The following is a 22,146-nucleotide window of genomic DNA, read 5'->3' on the forward strand; positions in this document are numbered from 1 at the left end:
TTACATATTTTAATCAATTATCTTATTGTATATTTTGAATTTGTACATGGTGTCAAAAATCAAAAGTTTTGTACAGGGAATTATCATCATGAAATGATATTCTTAGTGAGATAGGTATTCGATATTCCAACTATATTCATTTAATATGATGGTGATTGCAAATTTGCTTTATATTCAGTTTTCATTACCACTTTCATCATAATTTATATGCTTTCAGAACGTCCCAAAAGGGTCATGTTGTTGTTAGTGTGTATAAGTTATCTCTATAAAATAAATAGGATGATAAAAAGTGGTTAAACCTCTCGACTAGTGCGTTATGACACACTCTTTATAAATTTGAATGGCTTGTGTTCATTTCAAATTTGCGATTACTTTTGAAAAATGAGTTTCGTCTTAAATTATTCAAAAACGAACAACTTCAGTGCCTTTAGCGCTTTGATTTTGTTATAGCGCGAGGAAATACTTTTACATTTGTAAACATCATACGTATAAACACGCATCAATTAGCGAAGAAAGAATCATAAACCCACTCATTCAACATATGGGAAATTTTAATCGCATACTCGTACTGTCAACTATCATTCATATTTGATTTGTTGTTTCATTTATTAAGAATGGACGATGGTTTAAATGATTTCACCATAACCTCCGTTTTTTAAATATATAAAAAACAAATCATTTCAACATCTTTGAGCATATAAAATATACAGTAAATGGAGTTCCGTTATTACGACAGAACCTATTCCCGTTACATGTCTTAATTTGCGTAACATGAATACACTATTTGCAAAACATGTAGTGTACCGGTATAAAGTATTTAAAAATTATATTACTAAACATCTCATTCTCTCAGTACTTTGTTAAACGCATACAGTCTTAATATAAATTTCAAAGCCGATTGTATGTTTCAGATACTTTTCTTGCTCAAAAAGCCAATTATATCATTATGATCTTAATCTTTAAATATGGTCAAACGCCTTTATCGTTAATGGTCATGAATACGACGATGATGTTGACGGGATTATGATAACGTGTGTTCTCACTGGCTTCGTTGTTGTTGTGGTGATCGTGGTGATGATGCCGTTGATGATTCTTCTGCTGCTGATTATGATGACAGTAAATGTGGTGTTCTTCCACCACGCATATAAGAGATGACGCTGACGATAGTAAAATAGTGCTGCTGTTGCTGATGCTAGCATTAATAAAGAAAATGATCATAATTACGAGGAGGGGAATAAAGATGGTAATGGGAATGCTGATGCTTCTACTGCTACATCTGAAGATGATGATGATAATGATGATGGTGATGATAATGATGATGGTGGTGGTGATGGTGGTGGTGGTGATAATGATGATGATGATGATGATGATGATAATGATACTGGTGATGATGATGATGATGATGATGATGATGATGATGATGATGATGATGATGATGATGATGATGATGATGATGATGATGATGATGATGATGATGATGATGATGATGATTAAATACAACTAATAATATAAAGTGCATGTACATTTACATTCCCGACATTTTTGTTTTCCAGCCTCTTGATTTTGGTCTTATCTTAATCAACCTCGGCTTTGATCAGATGTGGAGATATCGATTCCACCAAATAATTAACGGCGCTTTTTGCAATAGCGCATTATTCGCCAGGGTAATCTCTGCGACGATAATTGATGTATGCCATCCACCCGGTAAGAGCATGCATGTATAAACAAGAGGGTATTATCTCGGGGAGTCAATCTTGCTGACCACGTTGACCGACTACCAACTGACCGGCTTTTGGTTATAAATGTACACAAACCGAAACCTGAGCCAGCGTAGTATGTACCGGTAATCTCGACGTCAAATTATCATTCGTATGGCTCCCCGATACATTCTGTTCGTTTGCACCCGTGGATGCGATTAGATAGCGGTCCAACTTTTGTATAATACCAAACCGTGACCGGGATAGTAGTCTAGTAACCGGGGGCATTCCACCGGGCTGCAAGTGCTGGAGTACGCTACACAGCAGTCGTCTGTTTGTTGTTAGACTGTTTAGTTTGAAAGAATGGACGTGGGCCCTTGGGCGTGAGCTAAAAAGGGCCCTAAACCTTAGCTTACGAAGTATCATTTTGGCGGTGATGGTCAAATATCGACATTGGACTTTTGGATTTATATATGCGCGTAAGGTTAGTGCAGTTCTTGTCCAGGCATATAAGATTCCGGACGAATTTTACACTCAAAACGATTTTCATGAATTAATGGGTGGTTTTAACGTAATTGACGCAAGATTGAATCACGACCAATTAAAAGTAGCATGCTACTATTTTTACGTGGTATAACTATTAGTTAATTAAAATGATCTTATTATTTAACGACCCTATTAACAACCTCCAAAAAAACTAGTTCTTATAAAATATAATACATTCAATCACAGCATGACCACTATGTGTCATGTCCGGTCGTTTGACGAGTGTTAATCGTCCAAGCTAGCACATGCATTTTGCTGATAATTGTGTAAAGTTTTTAGTGTAGATTTCAATAATACTAATAAATTGTGTAATGTTGAAATGTATTTACTTTCAAATTACGTTTCAACAAAACTAGTAAGGAAATCAAATGTTTCAATTCGGCGACACTTTCACAGGTATTAATTCTTCCTCTTATTGTCATTACCGCGTTAATGTCCGGTAGAGCATGTGTTGACAACTATATCGATATATATATGGTATGTTTTGCTGACCTATTCAAAACATTAGCAAATTAAAGCAATGCCTTGTGTTGAGTGCTTTTTGTCAATTTGTATCTGTGACATAACCAACACGAAATTCACTTGTCACTTTTAATATGTTGGCTGAACTAATGCATGGCTAAAACGACTTTTTCGATAAACCGTCTTTTGAATCAAAATTTCGTATGAATAAATACGAATTAACAGCAATCTAGATGTTTTGCTTGAAATTAACACAATAAAACTCTTATATGCGATGTTCTATAATTTGTGGATCTTTTACATTGCTTTTAATCGCCTTTTATAATGAATGGCTCAGACAAACTTATAAAGTTATAACTACAGTACTGTTGCGTTTATTGTTAATTACGACTGATTTTATATTGTTGATCGGCTGTTGGTACAACTGTTACTGATGGCATTGTGGTGTCACTAATAAAATTCATGCTCACATAATACAGCTCATTGCTAGTGAATTCTCCGTGTGTATGTAGACTAATTTATTATATAATTTATTGCCACTCTTTAAACTATGATTTCGGTTTACGCTAAAGTTTTGTACGCATTTCTTACCGTCATTTAACCTAGCATTTTAATCCTCGTCTAATTTGCGGGCGTAAACAAGTTGGTGTTACTGTTGAAATATTGAACGGCAGCGTAAGAGCATGCTGCAGAGTTTTGTTTGTAACAAATATATATTGCAACACAAACGGATTAAATATTGTAGTGCACAGGAAAATGCCTCGTATGCGACCGTAGATTACAGAGGAGGCAATCGTGTGACAAACAAGATGGCGACATCCATGCCGCGACAGGTATTTTTTTCGTGTTATACCCTTTATTACTTTTATTAATTGTTGAAATATGCCGCTCACTTTCCAGCAATATCGGCAGGTAAGTGATTAGCGTTTTTATCGTATAAATATTCGCTCTATATCTGGACTTTACTCGCTGCGAACTTTCTCCGAGATCTCACATTACAGCTCCCGTTAAGAAAATTCGCAACGAGTAAAGTCGAGATAAAGAGCGAATATTAGTATGAAATAGACGCTTATCTCTTTCATGCTGTTATGGCTGGAAAGTGAGCGGCATTTAAACAATAAAGGGTATAAAACGGCGAAAACTAAATATATCGGCATGGACGTCGCCATCTTGTTTGTCACGTGATTACCTCTCTGGATTATTGCGAATGACTTCGTTGTGGTTTAAGCGATAACAATACGTAAAAGATACAATGAAAATAAAACCAACCTATTAATATTTTAAATTTATAAATATATAAATCATTAACAACAACAACAACAATTTCATGATCAATATCAACAACACTCCAAAAAGAAACAACATACCACAACCGTCTACACATCATATGTACACAGTGACACTAACATGCTGTAAGTGATTTGTGTCATCACACGATCTAATTATAAGACATCTTCCATACAAAGTAACACATTGTAAACAACGACATATATTTAACAAATTTTTCAAATGTAAGCCCATTATTATACAAATACTATAACATCGATTTATTAATCGTTTTTTACAGGAACGGCTGATAACTTAAATTGTATGTAGAGGACGACGCCATATCAAAATAATGTAACAACACTACTGATTATGTTTATGTAACAGCACTGGTGCGATAATTATTACGTACATGTGTAATGAAACTTACCGTGGAACAATTGCCGTCTTGCTTTACTTAAAAAAAACGGAAACACGCTAACTTAATATTGGTGAACTTAGTTCGGTTCGAACACACATTTTGAAACATTGTACCTCCGTTTTACTTTCTGTATCTATTATACACGTTGAAGATGAATTTCAAAAAGTATTGTCGGATGTATCAACAGATTCAACCAACACACATATTTTTATTCTTGATTAAAGCTATTGAAGTGCAAACTGTAAAAACTCTGCGTTCAATACATCATATGGGCGAGGGCTTTTTACAGATTGTGTACGTTTTTTAAAGAAGGAACAAGTATAACGTATTCGTTAAACGCATAGAACGCATAGCATAAAGAGGTATTCATTTGAAAATAGATGTTGAAAGTATATATCGAAACGATACAAAAACAACAACCAATATACAGTATATGAGAGTTAATGTTTAATGTGAACACAAACAGCACTACTCTTTTACAAGCAGATGTATCTCACATATGGACCAAATAACGAAATAAACACGTTTATGACAAAAATATAGAAATATATGCATTTGAACACAATGTTGAACACATCAACATAACAAGTGCTTAAAGGTCAAGAAACGGAAGTATACTACACGAGTGGAGTCGGTTCATGTAAAGCGCTTAATCGGATTTCCAGATGATGGAAATGTGGAAACATTCTGTACAACCGCATCTGCAAAATCTGACAGTGACTAGTACAATCGCTGGCCTTGATATTTGATTAGGAATAATCATGTACCGTATACCCCTAAGAGAGAATAATCTTCGCGGATGTTGTTTTCAAAACGCTTTTTAGTGTGGATGTTCTATATTTCGTATTATTTATTTGTGTATTTTTTAAATCTGGTTCAACACTATAGCTTAAACAAAAAACATGTTTATTTTCAATGGTTTATTAGTGACGTATTGCCTAGACCTAAAAACTGTGCACAGAAAATGTAACTTGGTATAATGAAAGAAAAAGAAAAGAAGTTGTCTACGTTCATATGTCCTAAAACGTCTCAGCAATATGTGTTACGGACTAACCATATATCAACGAAATTAAAAACATATAGACACAGGCATTGGAATTACCGTAGTACAGAAACAATTATTGAAACGAACTTATTTTTCAACTTATCGAGCTTTTAAAGATTATGCTTGTCCTTACCCTTTATTTTATGTTGAATAAAGTATGTGTGGATTTAGGTCTATTTTTTAAGTAATGCCTTTATTTTTTGGTTGAAAAAAAAGATGCACACTATAGCAACGTTCTACTACGGTATGACAGTATTCGCCTAGTCAAGCCCTCTCATTTAAAGGGGCCTATTCACGTTTTGGTAAATTGACAAAATTAAAAAAAATGTTTTAGAATCGCACATTTTCGTTGCAGTTATGATATTTGTGAGGAAATAGTAATACTTAACATATACAATGCTCTAAAATATCTTTTGTATGCATCGTTTGACGATTTAAAAACCTGAAAATTATAAAGCGTTGTAACGCGAAACGATTGAATAATTTGGAGAGTTCTGTTGTTGTCGTTATTTTTTGTAATACTGCGAGAATTGCTTATACTTAGTACAAAATACATCACTTATTGCATGAGGGCGGATGGCCGAGTGGTCTAAGCAATGGACTTTTACTCCAGGCCTTCAGGGGTGAGTGGTTCGAGCCAAGTTGAGAGTTACTTTTTTTGCTGGAGCTTTTTAGATCGAATGTTTACATTTATCAATATAAAGCATTTAATGACAAACTTTAATACACTCCGAAATCTGAGAAAATTCCCCTTTAATGCGTCATTCTAACGCTTTAAACATGTATACATGTATACTGTTTAATGAATAACGAACGCAACCGTTACGTTGTATGTTTCTAGTATAAGAACATAACTACATTTATGAATTCATAAGCACACGGTTCACCTCCAACTGTTATCTACTACACAGTTACACTTTTCCCAACCATGAACACAGATATCACAATCATCTACAGCTCCGACATCTGGTCAGGAAGTGCCATCTTTCTCTGATTCTTCTTAGTAAATTCACTCACAACGGCTTGGTGTTTATGTCAATTTGTACCAACCCTAGAGCACTGTTGCTTCTCTCACATTCACATAATGTTTCCGACGTGTTGCACCAACCATCGATCGATGAAGCATATAGGTGCAGGCGGTCATTGACTGAACGAGGATGTTTATACAAATCTATAGAAAACATTGCCCCGGGGCTACTAGGTCAGCAGCTCTAGCGTGCACGACGCGACCGGGGTGAGAGCCACCCGCAGAAGGTTTTCTTTAAGACTTCTCGGAAGCATCGCCAAGCGGAATGCTATTGATCCCTAGGTGGATAGCTTCAACGGGCGGCTGTGCCTATCCAGCCAGCATCGTAATCCATCGAGTCGGACGTTCTCTCCCTCTGACTTGCTGACTCCCAGAACTCGGAAAATTATCACTGAGCAGAATGCTCATGGTCCGTAGGCGGATAGCAATTTCACTACTTCGTTGAAAAAGGAATGAGAGCAGCGGGCGGCGGACTTGAGCAGCGATGCATAACAGGACTTCGACGGGGGTGGGGGGTAGCCTTATAAAGATTTTTGCCTCGGTAACCAGTATGCTTAACGTGCTGACAAAATCATTCTGGGATTTAGGCGATGACTGTTGGCGGTCAGAAAGGCGGCGTAGGGCCTTAGGAGCGGAAAGAAGATGTATTTGAAGACTGTCAACACTTCTTTTGCGAAGCAGCCTTGCCCGTTCGAGGACGCGACTACCAGAAATGAACTCTTCTACCAGGGCACACTTTGATCTCATTGGTTACCGTGCACGTGTCTCTTTGGATCTGGACCGGATAAAAATTGCTGTTTGGGCGAATACACGGGCAGTCATTGGCTACCGTGCACTGGTCTCTTTGGATCTGGACCGGATAAAAATTGCTGTTTGGGCGAATACACGGGCAGTCATTGGCTACCGTGCACTGGTCTCTTTGGATCTGGACCGGATAAAAATTGCTGTTTGGGCGAATACACGGGCAGCAGGGTAAATTTGACATACGTTGGCTCATATTAATGTTGTATCCTTAAAGTTCAAAGGATTAGATCAGCTAATAAGACAGTCGCGAAAACATTGAGATGACCTGTAAATAATCTCTGACTTACACATATTGCCTAGTGGCTAATCTCCACTGACGAGTATATAAGCACAAATCCCACCATGAGAGACTATAAAACACCTGCTCTTTTGTTTTGGGGTAGAGTGGTAAAGTGTAAAGTGGGCTATTTATGATAGAAAAAAGTGCAGTAGGCCCATAAATAAAACATTCTTAACTCGACAGCCATATGAGGGGGGGGGGGGGGGGGAGGGGCCGGGCCAAACGGGCCTGCACACCTTCTATGAAACATGAATAATCTATGCAGGAAAACATGTCCAACAGGGCCATCTAAAAACAAGTAACTTTATCGCATTTAACTCATGATTCTAATCAGTACATATTTGTCAAGATGTAAGTGTTACCCACTTGACAAGTAGTATATCTATGATATCAAGATAATTTTTAAAAGTCCACAATAGCGATAAAATATCGTCCGCGGTACGGATCTATTTCAGTCCACATTACTGGCTATGGGTGATATAACGCTCAGCTGTTTGATCTTGTGATACCCGATTTATCGTAAACTATTCGCTCATACACTGAACATTGCACTATTCTAGCTTGATTGTTTTATTTCCTAACGGAACCTTGATAGCTTAATTGTAAAACAAAACAAAGTAAATCTATCCGCTTCTGAACCATACAAATTCATCAAGAAAAGCAACAGCAGAAAACAACTGTATCAGGCCGCGAGCATGATGCATTTCCCAGTTTGTCAAGTCTTTTCGCTTTCCCAATAGTAAGGGTTTCTTATGCTTATTTCATGTTAGCGTGGTCTTGAGCTGTGGGGAAGGGACGTGTGTGTGAATGTGCGTGTTTTTTCGAGGGGGGGGGGAGTTGAGAAGCCCGCGAATAACTCAATACATTTTGCAATCAGCACACCTATTTCATGAAAAATAATATATTTTGATATGGCCTGAACGTGACAATATGTGCTTAAACACATATGAGATTAAAATGTAAATACATACATAGCAAAGAGTTTAATCAGTGCATACATAACGCATACAGATGCACTTATAAAAAAATGCATAATATGTTTCTTGATTGTTTTGTTTGGAATTTGACATGTTTTTGTTTTTCTTTGTCTTTATTGTTTAGTAAATTGCTCTATAACCACTATAACCATAGTTTAAACGTCTTACCAAGCTCTGTAGCACAGTTGGTTTGCCATTTCCTGCCCCCCATAGCATCTTCTGATGTCGAGGGTCGTAAAGAAACTGGCCTGTCGTTTCTTTTTTTCCGCATCAGGTTATCCCAAAATGACAAAATCCGTGTACAGTCAATTATACTTTTTACAAAGTTTTGATAGTGTCAACGTTCCTATATCAAATTTACCTCATTTATTGATCTTGATTGACAACGATACCTTCTTTTGGTCTCCTTTTGGACGTATTAGGAAGATTGCATGACGCATGTCTTCTTTGGCCATTGCTGTTTGGTACATTGATACTTTTGGATGATGTCTTTGATTACGATCAACCAACCCACATGACCTGACCATATGTTGTTTGACCTTGACCCACTTTTGGACTAATTAATACGGTACAAATTCTTGGTTAACATAAAATTACGCGATTCGTCTAACACGTATAGTGTTGTCTACGTAGCTTTGTTGTTTGCTTGTATTAATTATGCACACCACAAGAAACCCACACCAGCTGCCCTCGCTTTTACTTTGACATTGCCCTACCTTTGGACTTATTCAGACGGCCAAAATTCTTGCAAACTAAATTGACTGTTTAATGAACATCAATACTTGCTCCCAAACGCTCTTGTACTTTCATTCAACATTCAACACACAACTATCCGCTTATATCGTGGTCACCTTTACATCGACTTACTTTTGGACTTAAACCTATTTTAATGGGCCAATATATAAATCCTGACACGGCTTTCCCGTTTATTGAACACAACATCTTGTTTCGTTTTGATCCAATTCGTTACTTCGATCCCTACTTGTATTTGTTGTGTTTTAGACTTTCCCTGTTAAAAGTTTTATCATTCCGTGCATTATAGAATGTTTTATTGTTTGCAGGGGCAGATTAAGGTATATGTGTATTTCTATTATATGTTTTTTTTGTAGCAACTTAGATAGACAGTCCGAAATTTATCGACAATACTTACTTGATAGACGCAGATCTGCCCATAAACTAAACAAGGAAAAATTATATAAAAAACTTTTTAATTTCCACGAACTTCGCCAGAAAAGTTCTTTGTTTCCAAGCTCATCGCCAAAAATGTTAAAACAGTTATTATAAAAAGCTTTCTAGTATATATATTCGGACTCGATGCCTTTGTTTTAAATTACTCGCCAAACGTATATCATAATACGCAAAACTATCATAGGCAGTTGATGGGCATAGTACCTATTGTAAACCGATGAGAGCGACGTCGACCTGTATAACTCTTAAAGGGTAATAATAAAATCTGAGCACGAACTCTTCGTGGTGAGCTATTGTGGTCAGTCAGTGTGTTTTTAGCGCGCGCTTGGAATGTATTAATCTCCGCCAATAATTATTGCAGAATAACGGGTTATTTCATAATTATTGCAGAATAACGGGTTATTTCCTTCTGTATAAGTATGGTAGCATGTGCAGGGCGTGTTTGAATAACACTCGTAGCTTAATCGGGGTATATTATACGGAATACCGTGAGGGCCATCGTGGTTACACATTAAAATCCAGGGGGCGACAATGCGATAGTGCGATGGCGACGATTGGATGGCACGATGGCGACAATGCGATAGAACGATGGCGACAATGCGATAGTACGATGACGACAATGCGACAATCCGATGGCGACATTGTGATAGTACGATGGCGACAATGCGATAGTCATATCGTACTGTAGCCATCGTAGTATCGCATTGTCGCCATCGTACTATCGCGTTGTCGTACTGTCGTCATCGTACGATCGCATTGTCGCCATCGTACTATCGCACTGTCGCCATCGTATTGTCGCAGTTTCGTCATCGTACTATCGCATTGTCGCCATCGTACTATCGCATTGTCGCCATCGTATTATCGCACAGTTGCCATCGTATTGTCGCACTGTCGCCATCGTATTATCGCACTATCGCATTGTCATATTGTCGCTATCAAACTATCGCACTGTCGCCATCATATTGTCGCATTGTCGTCATCGTATTATCGCATTGTCGCCATCGTACTATCGCGTTATCGTACTGTCGTCATCGTATTATCGCATTGTCGCCATCGTACTATCTCACTGTCGCCATTGTATTGTCGCACTGTCGTCATCGTACTATCGCATTGTCGCCGTCGTAGTATCGCATTGTCGCCCACTGGATTTTAATTTGTAACCACGATGGCACTAACGGCATTCCGTAATATAACGTTCCGACGTCATGTCATATTAAAATATTTAAAATTATGCAAGTCGTTTCGCTCCTGATGCTGCATTAAACGAGGACCAGAGTATGACCTAGCTCTCCTATCTAATTAACTTACTTCACGCACGAACCTGAAACTTCCAGATATTCAGGTTTTACATATTTAATGTTGGGGTGGTCTTGAGCTGTGGGAAGGGGACGTGTGTGTGTATGTTATTTTTATTATTTATTTATTTATTTTTTTTTTGGGGGGGGGGGGGAGTTTAAAAGCGCGCGCATAACCACTGCAATGACCGGGAATAATTTTTCTATACGTCTTGTTTTAATAACAATCATATATTGATCGGGGTATATTACGGTCAAACGTCATGGCATGTTAAAATTATTTAAATTATGCAAGAATGGATACATGGAATTTCAACATGTGAAAGTCATGTGAGGGACATGTTTGTCTGGGCATATTGACGTTAACAGTTCGACGATGTATTATCAGTTCTTTACTTTATGATTGGCCTATATTTCGGAAAATGAAATACATATAAAGCATACTCGCGTCATCTTAATGCTTAATACAATGCAAATATTGTTTGGGGTTTTGGCGATTTGTCTGAAATAAAAGAAATGGCCGTTGATAAAAAAAAAATCTGTCTATATGAGGTTTATCGTTTGTTTGCATTATCATCGCTCAATAAATTAGGATACGTTGGTCGGCTGAACATTATTACTTCATATTCATAACTATTAATTTTTACAATGTGTCCCACTTAAAAAGAATATGCTATGCTTTGCAAAAATATTTCAAATCTCTATTTTACATTCAATTAAGGTGTTAGAGGTCGCCGTGGTGTAATGGATATGGTTTCCGCCTAGCGACCGGGAGGTCACTGGTTCGATCCCCACCGTGGGAGCGTTTTTTAGATCTCCCCCATAGACACCAAGTACTGGTTCTAGGCCCAGAAAATGGACTCGAGAGCGTTTATAAAAGCCTTAGGCTTTCGATGCAATCGAGCTAAAATAAATAGGTTCAAACTAATTAAGGTGTTACTTGGTTATATAAAGTTAATTTTGCAAATATGATCAAATGTAGCAAAATGGTCGAAAACTCAATCTAGTATACCTACTTAAATTAGGGAATCGGACAACGACAACAAGCGTGGCATGGTATTGGGGGGTAAGAGGGTTAGGGTTATGGTTAGGGTTAGTGTTAGGGGTCGGGTTAGGGTTAGGATTAGCCTTAACCCATACCTTAACCCTAACCCGACCCCTAACACTAACCCTAACCTAACCATAACCCAGCGTTATCTCCCCCATACCATGCCTCGCTCGTTGTATTTGTCCTCTTCCCCAGAAATTACTGATGGTAACAAAAAAAGGATCGGTCGGGTAAAAGGAAATACAATTCGCATAATTATGAATGTATCTTTCCTTATACGTTAATGTTCAACTGATATAGTTAATTTACCAGCTGACCTGTCCACACCACCTTCGCCTGAGGTTCCGTCTCGGACATGTAAAGGCTGCAGACCAGCTTCCTCCAGGCGTCTCGGTTCTGTGCGAGTCTCTCCACCTGTCCCCACATTTTGTCCATAAGATTGCCATCTGCATACAGATGACAACGCTAAAAATAGCAATCTATATTTAACGTCGCATGCTTCATTGACTATCAAACAGTTGTGGGATATACACATAATGATAATTTTACTACACACGAATCAATCAACGTCTATGTGTATATTTATTTCAAAATTGCACAATTTCTCTTATTGTTTGGGCACTATGAAGTGTTAATACAACCTATTTTTAGCCAAAGTAATACATTTTGTTACTCCATTTTTTCGGACTCTCAGACTGTATCTTTCAATTGAATGCGTTTTCGGATAGTTCCATTTTGTCACAAATCGACATGTATCCGTTAATCCTGTGTCACATTAAAAATGTGTTTTACAACCTGATGACGGCCATACAACCTGGCTGATGAATGTAGAAGTAATTGGACCTTAACATTTGCGATGTTTGTATTTATAGGCTTGTATGCCATTCACAACACAGGTGGTTAGCGTGTGGCTATGATATTAATTAGTAAAACGTCATTTTGAATAAAAATAATCAAATTATGACGAAATATCAACATCAGTTGTAAAAATATTGCAAGATAGTTACATTCCCAGAAAGGAAATTCATTTTTTTTGCGTTTAAAAGAACCGAGTTAATGAAAATCGCTGCACAATTGATGAAGTAATGGCTGTTCAAATAGATGCACCTTATAGTCGGTTCATTTAGAGTTGAATACCTTGTAATATAAAGTTTTGCTGGTTTTTCAGAAACATTAATTGTTCGTTATGATGTGATAATGTTTGATTGAAAATGATGTTTTTACTAATTATGCCCACGTTCGAAGAAGAGGGGGTATATTGTTTTGCTCATGTCGGTCTGTCGGTCGGCCCGTCCTAATGGTTTCCGGATGATAACTCAAGAACGCTTTCTTCTAGAATCATGAAACTTCATAGGTACATTGATCATGACTCGCAGATGACCCCTATTGATTTTCAGATCACTAGGTCAAAGGTCACGGTGACTCGACACAGTAAAATGGTTTCCGGATGATAACTCAAGAAAGCTAACGCCCTAGGATCATGAAACTTCATAGGGACATTGATTTTGACTCGCAGATGATCTCTATTGATTTTCAGGTCACTTGGTCAAAGATCAAGGTCACAGTGACTTGACACAGTAAAATGGTTTTCGGAGGATAACTCAAGCAAGCTTACGCCTAGGATCATGAAACTTCATAGGTACATAGATCATGACTGGCCAATGACCCCCATTGATTTTCTGGTCACTAGGTCAAAGGTTAAGGTCACAGTGACAAAAAACGTATTCACACAATGGCTGCCACTACAACTGACATCCCATATGGGGGCATGCATGTTTTACAAACAGCTCTTGTTAATATAATAGTCACACGCTAACCACATGTGATTCACGACGGCTTCACCCGATAATTGATAAAGAAGATCACAGTAATGAAACAAGTTCTTTTATATTGCTTGCGCTGTATTTTGGTACGCATAATTTCACTGTATGATGTCATTTAGTAACATGCACATTAATTAGATTATGACAATAAGTTTTTTCTTTATAATGTTAAATCATAAATGAATCATCTAAAGCTGAATACTACTGTTTTAGTGTGACAAAATATAAATCATTTTGTGTGCGACATATTGTTATGTGTGAGAACACAACGAAATCACAATTATATCCACAGTGTGTTTTCGTGCGAATTAAAAAAAATACTTCAATTGATCTATTTATTCTGTAGTAAAACTACACTCTTGGCATACCTTTCTGGGAAACAACATCAAACACGATGAAATTATTTCAAATTTATTGCAAATATGTCATTGAGTAATTCATACTTAACAGTGGGGCAAAAGCACACGCTAATAACTCATAGCTAGGTCTTATCACTTGATCAATATTTATGTTTATAAATAAGAGTGAAATTCGCAAATAATTAAATGATTTGATTGCGGGTTATATTGGAATGTTTGAAAATTCTTTATCGTTTAGTAAATTAAGGAAAATATTAACATCAAGGAAAACAGGCTTCAGAGTTTCCGTGTATGCCATACGCTCGCTTTTGATGTGGATTTTGTGGTTTTTGCAAACATTTCTGGATTTCAAATTAATCTTGGCATACATGAATGTACTTCAAAGCACCTGTGCTGTGTAATATCAACGTTCCGTGGATTAATCCTTGCAGACAAAGCGCATGAAATTATGAAATAATCTCTGCTGTTAACTGCTTTAGATTGAAACTTGCACATCTCTGCTGTAAACTGCTTTAGATTGAAACTTGCACTCAGTTTTATATGCGGTACAATAAAAGAAGTTGGATCCTGTTCAATCGGAATCTTAGAAGTGGAAAATTATGCATTATTATTTTTGAAGTGCTACATTCGGATTTTTTTTCCAAGTTGAATTTGACTTATGCAACGTGTTTCAAGATGGATACTTTTCATTAAAAACGGAAATATTGATCTTTGTATGAATTATTTTAGCTCTGGAAACCATATTCTGTGGTGTATAACAGGTAGGGGTTCTTATAATTAAGGACTGATTTTTGTTAAACATTGAAGGAATTTATCATACAATTTATGTATGACACTTACGCGGATTTATTGATTGTCTCATAAACAGTTGGATAATGAAATAATTTAATGCAGCATTATTTAGTAGCTAATTAAATAATTTGATGTACTAAATGTACATTAACAGATGCGACAACCTTCCGTTAGTGCTTTCGCATGATTTGTGCATCTTCATATGACATATAGCCATGACATGTCATAAATGTTGCGATAGTATTTAACATATCTTTCTCGATTTTTATTTCTTTTTATGATAAGATCACACAATATATAATTGATATGAATATCAAATCGATAAGGATGGGAAACGCAACAAAACTATTTATACGGACATCGACAACAAAACAATACAGTACAATACATTGCAATACAATAAAATGCAATACCTTGCCATGTAATGCATTTTCATGCCATGCTCCGCTATGCTATGTCGGGCCGTGCCGTGGCCGTTTCATGCCATACCATGCCATACCATGTCATGCCATGCCATGCTATGCTATGTTCTGTTATGTTGCACTATGCTATGTTATGCTATGTAATACTATGTTATGCTATATAATGTTTATGTTATGCTGTGCTATGCTATGCTATGATCTGTTATTGTATGTAATGCTATTCTATTTAATGCTATACCATGCAATGCTATACCATGCCATGCCAAACCATACTAAGCTACGCTTTGCTACATTTTGCAACGCTTCGCGACGCTTTGTAACATTTTGCTACGCTTTGAAATGATTTTCTACACTTTGCTATGGTTTTCCATGATATCAAATCGGATAGAACTTGGTCAGAATGTTTATCTTGACTATGTCTTATCAATGTTTTAGTGTGCAATGATTGCCTTCGTATTTTTCAGTTTAAAATAAACTGGCACTCTCCGATCAATTCAATTTTGATTTAAAATTCACACATTACAAATTTATGTTACAAATTAAAATTGTTTTCATTTGTTTACTAGTTTGATTTAAGGTGAACTGTTTACCTGTGGCATATATAATACATTCAGTTTTCGATAATTTGGGATTCATGCACTTTGAATCGTTTTCCACTCATTGTCATGTTTGATTTCAGATTTCTTTTAACCATTTTCATAAACAAATTTGTTATCAATTTTTGCTTCTCTTCAAGTTGGCCTTAAGATGAATCATTAAGAGTGTTTTGTTATTACTTAAATGACCCTATTCATTTTCAGGTTTGATTTATCATGTTCTATGAAAACCAAACGACCTGGTTTCTTCTCTCGCTGTCCATCACCATGACGATGATAGACTCCGTTTCAGCAGACTGGTCACATTCTTGCTCCCTCTTCAATCATAGAAAAGGCGTCTGCGGAAGTCAACTTGACGAACTTCTAGAATCCATGTGCATATTTGGATACAACTGGCAAGGCAGAAGGCGGCGCGAAGCCGAGCCAGGTATTGGACACGACGAGCACTTAGTGTGTTTGTGAAAGGTTTATCTTTTACCTATAACAACTTATTAAATTCATAGAAATCATAAAAATTCCTTCGGTTCGTTTTTTTGTATACATATAAGTGGTAATTAAATCATATTGCATGAATTTTGCTCTTCAATTTTGGCTTGTTTGCCAGGATGCAAGGCACAAACATGACAAAGTGCCAGAGGACAAATATACGCGCATATACGACATGTTTTGAGGAGAAATATACGCGCATATACGACATGTTTTGAGTGTGTGTTGGTTAGTCAGCAGTTCAGGAGGGCAACTAATTTACAACTGTGACATATTGAGTTCTTTTTTATGGGGTCTTGGCGTCCTCAACACCCGTAAAACAAGCAAACACTCAATAACGATACAAACACACACCGATACGATAATTTTTAACTTTGTCGTTTTCCCGTCGTTCGTGTTTGCTTTTCGTCGTTTGGATGTCTTACAAACGCTCTTTAACGTGAACAACGAAATAACTACACATTGCACGATATGATATGAGGTGTTGTCGCACTGGGTCCCTGAAAAGGTTGTCATACTGGCTCCCTTCAAACAAGCTAATATAATAATCGAAATATCGGCGCGTGAATTTGTAGTTCTAGCGTGATGTCGTGTTGAAATCAACAAACATGTTAAGGACAATGAATTATAAATCATCATGTATTTCATAATGGACTATTAGAGCGCCTTTTGAGAATTTTATATATCTTTATGTATCAAGCGACATATGTGAACCATGGATTGTAATTTAAGCGTACTATGACTACATACCATCTTTACGTGATAACTGCACCACCAGTATCATGTTGTTTACCTGTTACTAATCTTCAGCAGTTCGCAGTTTATAATATTATACGTCACTTTTATTACCAATTCTAAACTCCCATAGGCCATCGTGACATAGAAATACTGTCAGACCCAGCGGGAACAAAATTACTGTCCAAAAAATACTGTCGCCCGCTACCTTAGCAATCACGTGCCACCAGCGGGAAAATATTTACTGTCCAAAAATACTGTCGCCCGCTACCATAGCAATCACGTGCGGAATGGTAAAACAATTATACTGTCCCATTCGCGCATGCGCAGTTTTGCATTTCCGTTGTATTTGGATAATTAAGATATCGATTGCAGCTGAAACTGTGCTGTAAAATAGATTAATGCCATTATTTAAGCTTTGACAGGAGTCATATAAAATCAATTTAGTATTAACGACACGTTTACCTCAATGGCAACTTTAATCCAATGCTCATAACAATACAGTTACAACGATACCATATACACTTCCAGTGTCTTAAGGTGCTATGCATGACAAACACACAATCCGAAATAAGTTTTGGATTCGTTCGTTGCTTTAAACAAATATTTTAATGTTAAAAAACCACCACGTCCATATTGTTGTCCCAAAATGTTTCGTCAACGAAATGACGTCACACGACACGTCATAAATTGCGTAATTAAGTGATGAAAATAAAATGCGGAAAGCTGGTTCGGTAATATATTTTTAAAGAAAAATAATTGACGACTAAGAAAATTGATGGAATAAATCGATTAGAAGGTCGGTGCCGATTAAAGCGAAGTTCTTTTTGCTCGGCCCGAAAATCTGAACCACTCAACCTTTTAATGGTTAATTCATTGCTGAAATAAAAAACAACTATTGAATATTACAAGTGTTCATGGTTCATATAAATTGTTCATGTTTGAATAGTTTGTTCGGTATAATAAAATAAATAGTACATGTCTGACAGGGTAACAGTAAATTTGTGAACTTTCGGAAAAATACTGTCAACCTTGGCTTTGCCTTGGTTGACAGTATTTCCTCAAGTTGACAAATTTACTGTCACCCTGTCAGACATGTAATATTTATATACTGTCACTCGTTATGATGCATACTAGAACGAAATGTAAATACTTTTAAGTAAAGTATACCTGTTTTAGCAATCTCATCAAAATCATGTCCTAGTGTACGTTCAGTTATTTTTCGAATGTGAAATCTGACTGTATCTCATAAGATTTCATATTCAGTTGCTCTTACAATTAAATTGCATGTGCCCGCTTTTTAGCCAATCAAATAGCTCGTTATGTTATGACGTTTGGTATTCATTTTTACTGAGTGAACATTCAATGTAACCAACGACTTATTTCAGGGGCTATTTAATTGTTATTGAAAGATTATCTGAACGTTATAGCGGAATTAATAGAAGCTTCAGACTGGAGATGATTTTATGCTATTGACCTAGCAGTTTTTAACGCATGTAGATTACCCCTTTATTACATCATGTACATTATACAATGAACCACGTGTGCCTATTAATCATTGTGCATGATTACACAATGTCAAATGGCATTCAACAGTGTTGTTTGATAAACATCTTTTTTCGGGATAACTTCAAATTCGTTAATCTTTATATTTCAGATACTTCTGGAAGTTTACAAAACATACTGATACCTCAATCGGAAGCAAACTCTTATCTTGGCCGCGAAAAACGTTCCGCGTTCATGTTTCAAGGCATCGTCTGCGAATGTTGCATCAACAGTTGTAGCGTATCAGAATTGAGGTCATACTGTAGGAATGAACCGGATCACTTTTGGCTGTTTAAAAGAAGCATAGACCGGCAGTTGACTAAACGAAATCGACAGTAGAGGCAAAGGAGGAGAGATTAGCGCTCAGTTTATTATTGTATGTGATTTATTGTGCATTATTCTTTAATTTTGCATTATTTCATTGACAGCCGTTTAATCTGTTTTTGACTGATTTTCAGCATTAAATTAATCATGTTTTGGTTTTGTGGTACCCTTGTAATTGACACGGCAGCAATTAAAGTAAATAATAAACGGAATCTGTGTGCAAATTACGGATGCCTATATTTCAATTTTAAAAGAACAATTAAACATCATACAATACTTTGGATCAGACACGAGTTGTCGTTTTATGCAATATTTATATAACAAGTTATGGGATTTTGTTTGCAATAGAGCTTCTGCTAAGTGTAAGATTGATAAACATATGATTTTTAAATAATTTATCACTTCAACGTAAACGACAGTATGATAAAACGTGTATCACACGTTCACTTACGTGACGTCATTTGACGTTTAATTCTTCATTCCGACAAAATTATATTATGTGTTTGGTCGGTCAAGTGAAATATCTTATATATATAAACAATATCCAGCCGCAGACACAGGCGAAACATATACTAATATTCATTAGAAATCATTTGAAAATAACTTATAAAGCGTTACGTACACAAACGATTGACTCATTTTGAATGTTTTTGTTATTTTTGCTAAATTATGCTACATCGAATGGTTCTGTTTTTAATGTGTAAAGAGGGCACAAATTCGTTCTATAGTCAATATGGTCGTTAGTTAAGGCGATCGACGTATGAACCAAAGAATATCGGTTCGAGTGCCCTTTGGGGTAACTTAATTATTTTTTTCGGCAATCCGTGTTTAAGTCTGTGCTTGTTATTGTATTGGAACTTTTTAGTGTCGACGTTATCAAGTAAATGTATTTTTATTGAACAAAGGCCATACTCCATTTAAAGACGTTTAACTCATTCATGCAAGTCATGCAAGATAAATAATGAAATCCAATCAATAATTTAAATACACTACGATAAATATTTGTGAAAAGTACATAAGTTGGTTTGTAATAATAACGAAGAATCTCATTTTTGATATTATATCAATAAGTATTAAACCTTGATAACCGACATTTGCGTGATTTGTTAATCGGTACAAGGATGTTGTTTAGATTTCCAAATTATTGGTTATTGACACTAAGTAAACACTTCTTTAGATTTATAGCAACATTAAATCATGAAGCCTTGCTTAGAAATATATAGATGCGTCATCATATAAGGAACTCGGCTGAAACATACTTATATACCTATATTATACACACATTTGATACATAATATTTGGATTGTTTTCCATTCAAATTCATAGAAAACACTCAAAGTATTATGCGTGAAATGCACAATCGTCACCTATGCTACAATTCACATGTTATTTCCGTAGTATAAAGCATTCCTATGATTGAACACATATATGCTATGCCAATATGCGACAAAATGACGTTGCGTCTTAGCAACATGGCTCAACGTATCAGGTGTCCAGACTCCGATATCTTAAAAAGTCTTAGGTCTGCATACAAAATATGTTACTGAAGTAGCTTATTTAATAGCATCGTATTTGTTTGTTTAGTTGATGGTGTTTATGGTGTTGTACATATGCATATTTTATGTTGCTTTTTTAAAATCAAAATCATTTTAAGATACACAGTTTGACCAGCTTAGCTTGAGTGCTTTTTAGTTATCGGATGATACAGATTAGAGTTTCCAATTATTTCCATTACCATCTCTACGTTGTCTGACAAACGAATTGACATCACATGCACATTCCTTATATGAATATCTATCCAAAACCAAGTTTCATCAACCTTACTTACGTACTCTAGAGTCATCGAAAGATCTAGATTGTTTTTCGGTCAAACAGATGGGTAGATCGACAAAACTGAAAGAGAATGCACGTGCCATATATGGCGTTCTTTACACATAACCCAGCTTAGCAAACTTAGTAAATACACGTGTTTAGGGATCGCAGGATCGATAATTTATTTTTCAATTATATATTTAACCATGTCATCTATAACCATAACAACCACATTGCCATAGCGATTTCGAAAACAATTCGTGTATTGCATATTTCGCATGCAATATAACAAACGTGTCATGTTAACAAGAAATTATGAACATTGGCAGTTATTACACCGCGTTTTTCTAAATTCGAATCGTATCATGCGATACACCCATAATTAACATTTTGTTTTTAGCTCATCTATTTTTTGAAAAAAAAAATTATGAGCTATTGTCATCACCTTGGCGTCGGCGTTGGCGTTGGCGTCGGCGTCCGGTTAAGTTTTGCGTTTAGGTCCACTTTTCTCAGAAAGTATCAATGCTATTGCATTCAAACTTGGTACACTTACTTACTATCATGAGAGGACTGGGCAGGCAAAGTTAGATAACTCTGGCGTGCATTTTGACAGAATTATGTGCCCTTTTTATACTTAGAAAATTGAAAATTTTGGTTAAGTTTTGCGTTTAGGTCCACTTTTCTCAGAAAGTATCAATGCTATTGCATTCAAACTTGGTACACTTACTTACTATCATGAGGGAACTGGGCAGGCAAAGTTAGATAACTCTGGCGTGCAGTTTGACATAATTATGTGCCCTTTTTATACTTAGAAAATTGAAAATTTTGGTTAAGTTTTGTGTTTAGGTCCATTTTATTCCGTAAGTATCAAAGCTATTGCTTTCATACTTGCAACACTTACTAACTATCATAAGGGGACTGTGCAGACAAAGTAATGTAACTCTGACTGGCATTTGGACAGAATTATGTGCCCTTTTTATACTTAGAAAATTGAAAATTTGGTTAAGTTTTGTGTTTAGGTCCCCTTTATTCCTACAGTATCAAAGCTATTGCTTTCATACTTGCAACACTTATTAACTATCATAAGGGGACTGTGCAGGCAAAGTTATGTAACTCTGACTGGCATTTGGACGGATTTATGGGCCCTTTATACTTAGAAAATTGAAAATTTGGTTAAGTTTTGTGTTTTGGTCCAC

The 22,146-nt window shown here is 36.3% G+C and overlaps 1 protein-coding gene across 1 annotated transcript; it reads left to right on the plus strand.

Moving 5' to 3' along the window:
- Nucleotides 1–1,935: 1,935 nt before the first annotated feature.
- LOC127853405 (molluscan insulin-related peptide 3-like) lies at nucleotides 1,936–19,292 on the plus strand. The gene is made up of 3 exons (XM_052387928.1): nucleotides 1,936–2,181; nucleotides 16,253–16,475; nucleotides 18,927–19,292. Exons 2-3 carry the CDS (start codon nucleotides 16,265–16,267, stop codon nucleotides 19,151–19,153), a joined length of 438 nt encoding a protein of 145 aa, XP_052243888.1. The 5' UTR covers nucleotides 1,936–2,181; nucleotides 16,253–16,264; the 3' UTR covers nucleotides 19,154–19,292.
- Nucleotides 19,293–22,146: the final 2,854 nt, after the last annotated feature.

The sequence above is a fragment of the Dreissena polymorpha genome, chromosome 12 (assembly GCF_020536995.1).
Source record: "Dreissena polymorpha isolate Duluth1 chromosome 12, UMN_Dpol_1.0, whole genome shotgun sequence".
NCBI lineage: Eukaryota > Metazoa > Mollusca > Bivalvia > Myida > Dreissenidae > Dreissena > Dreissena polymorpha.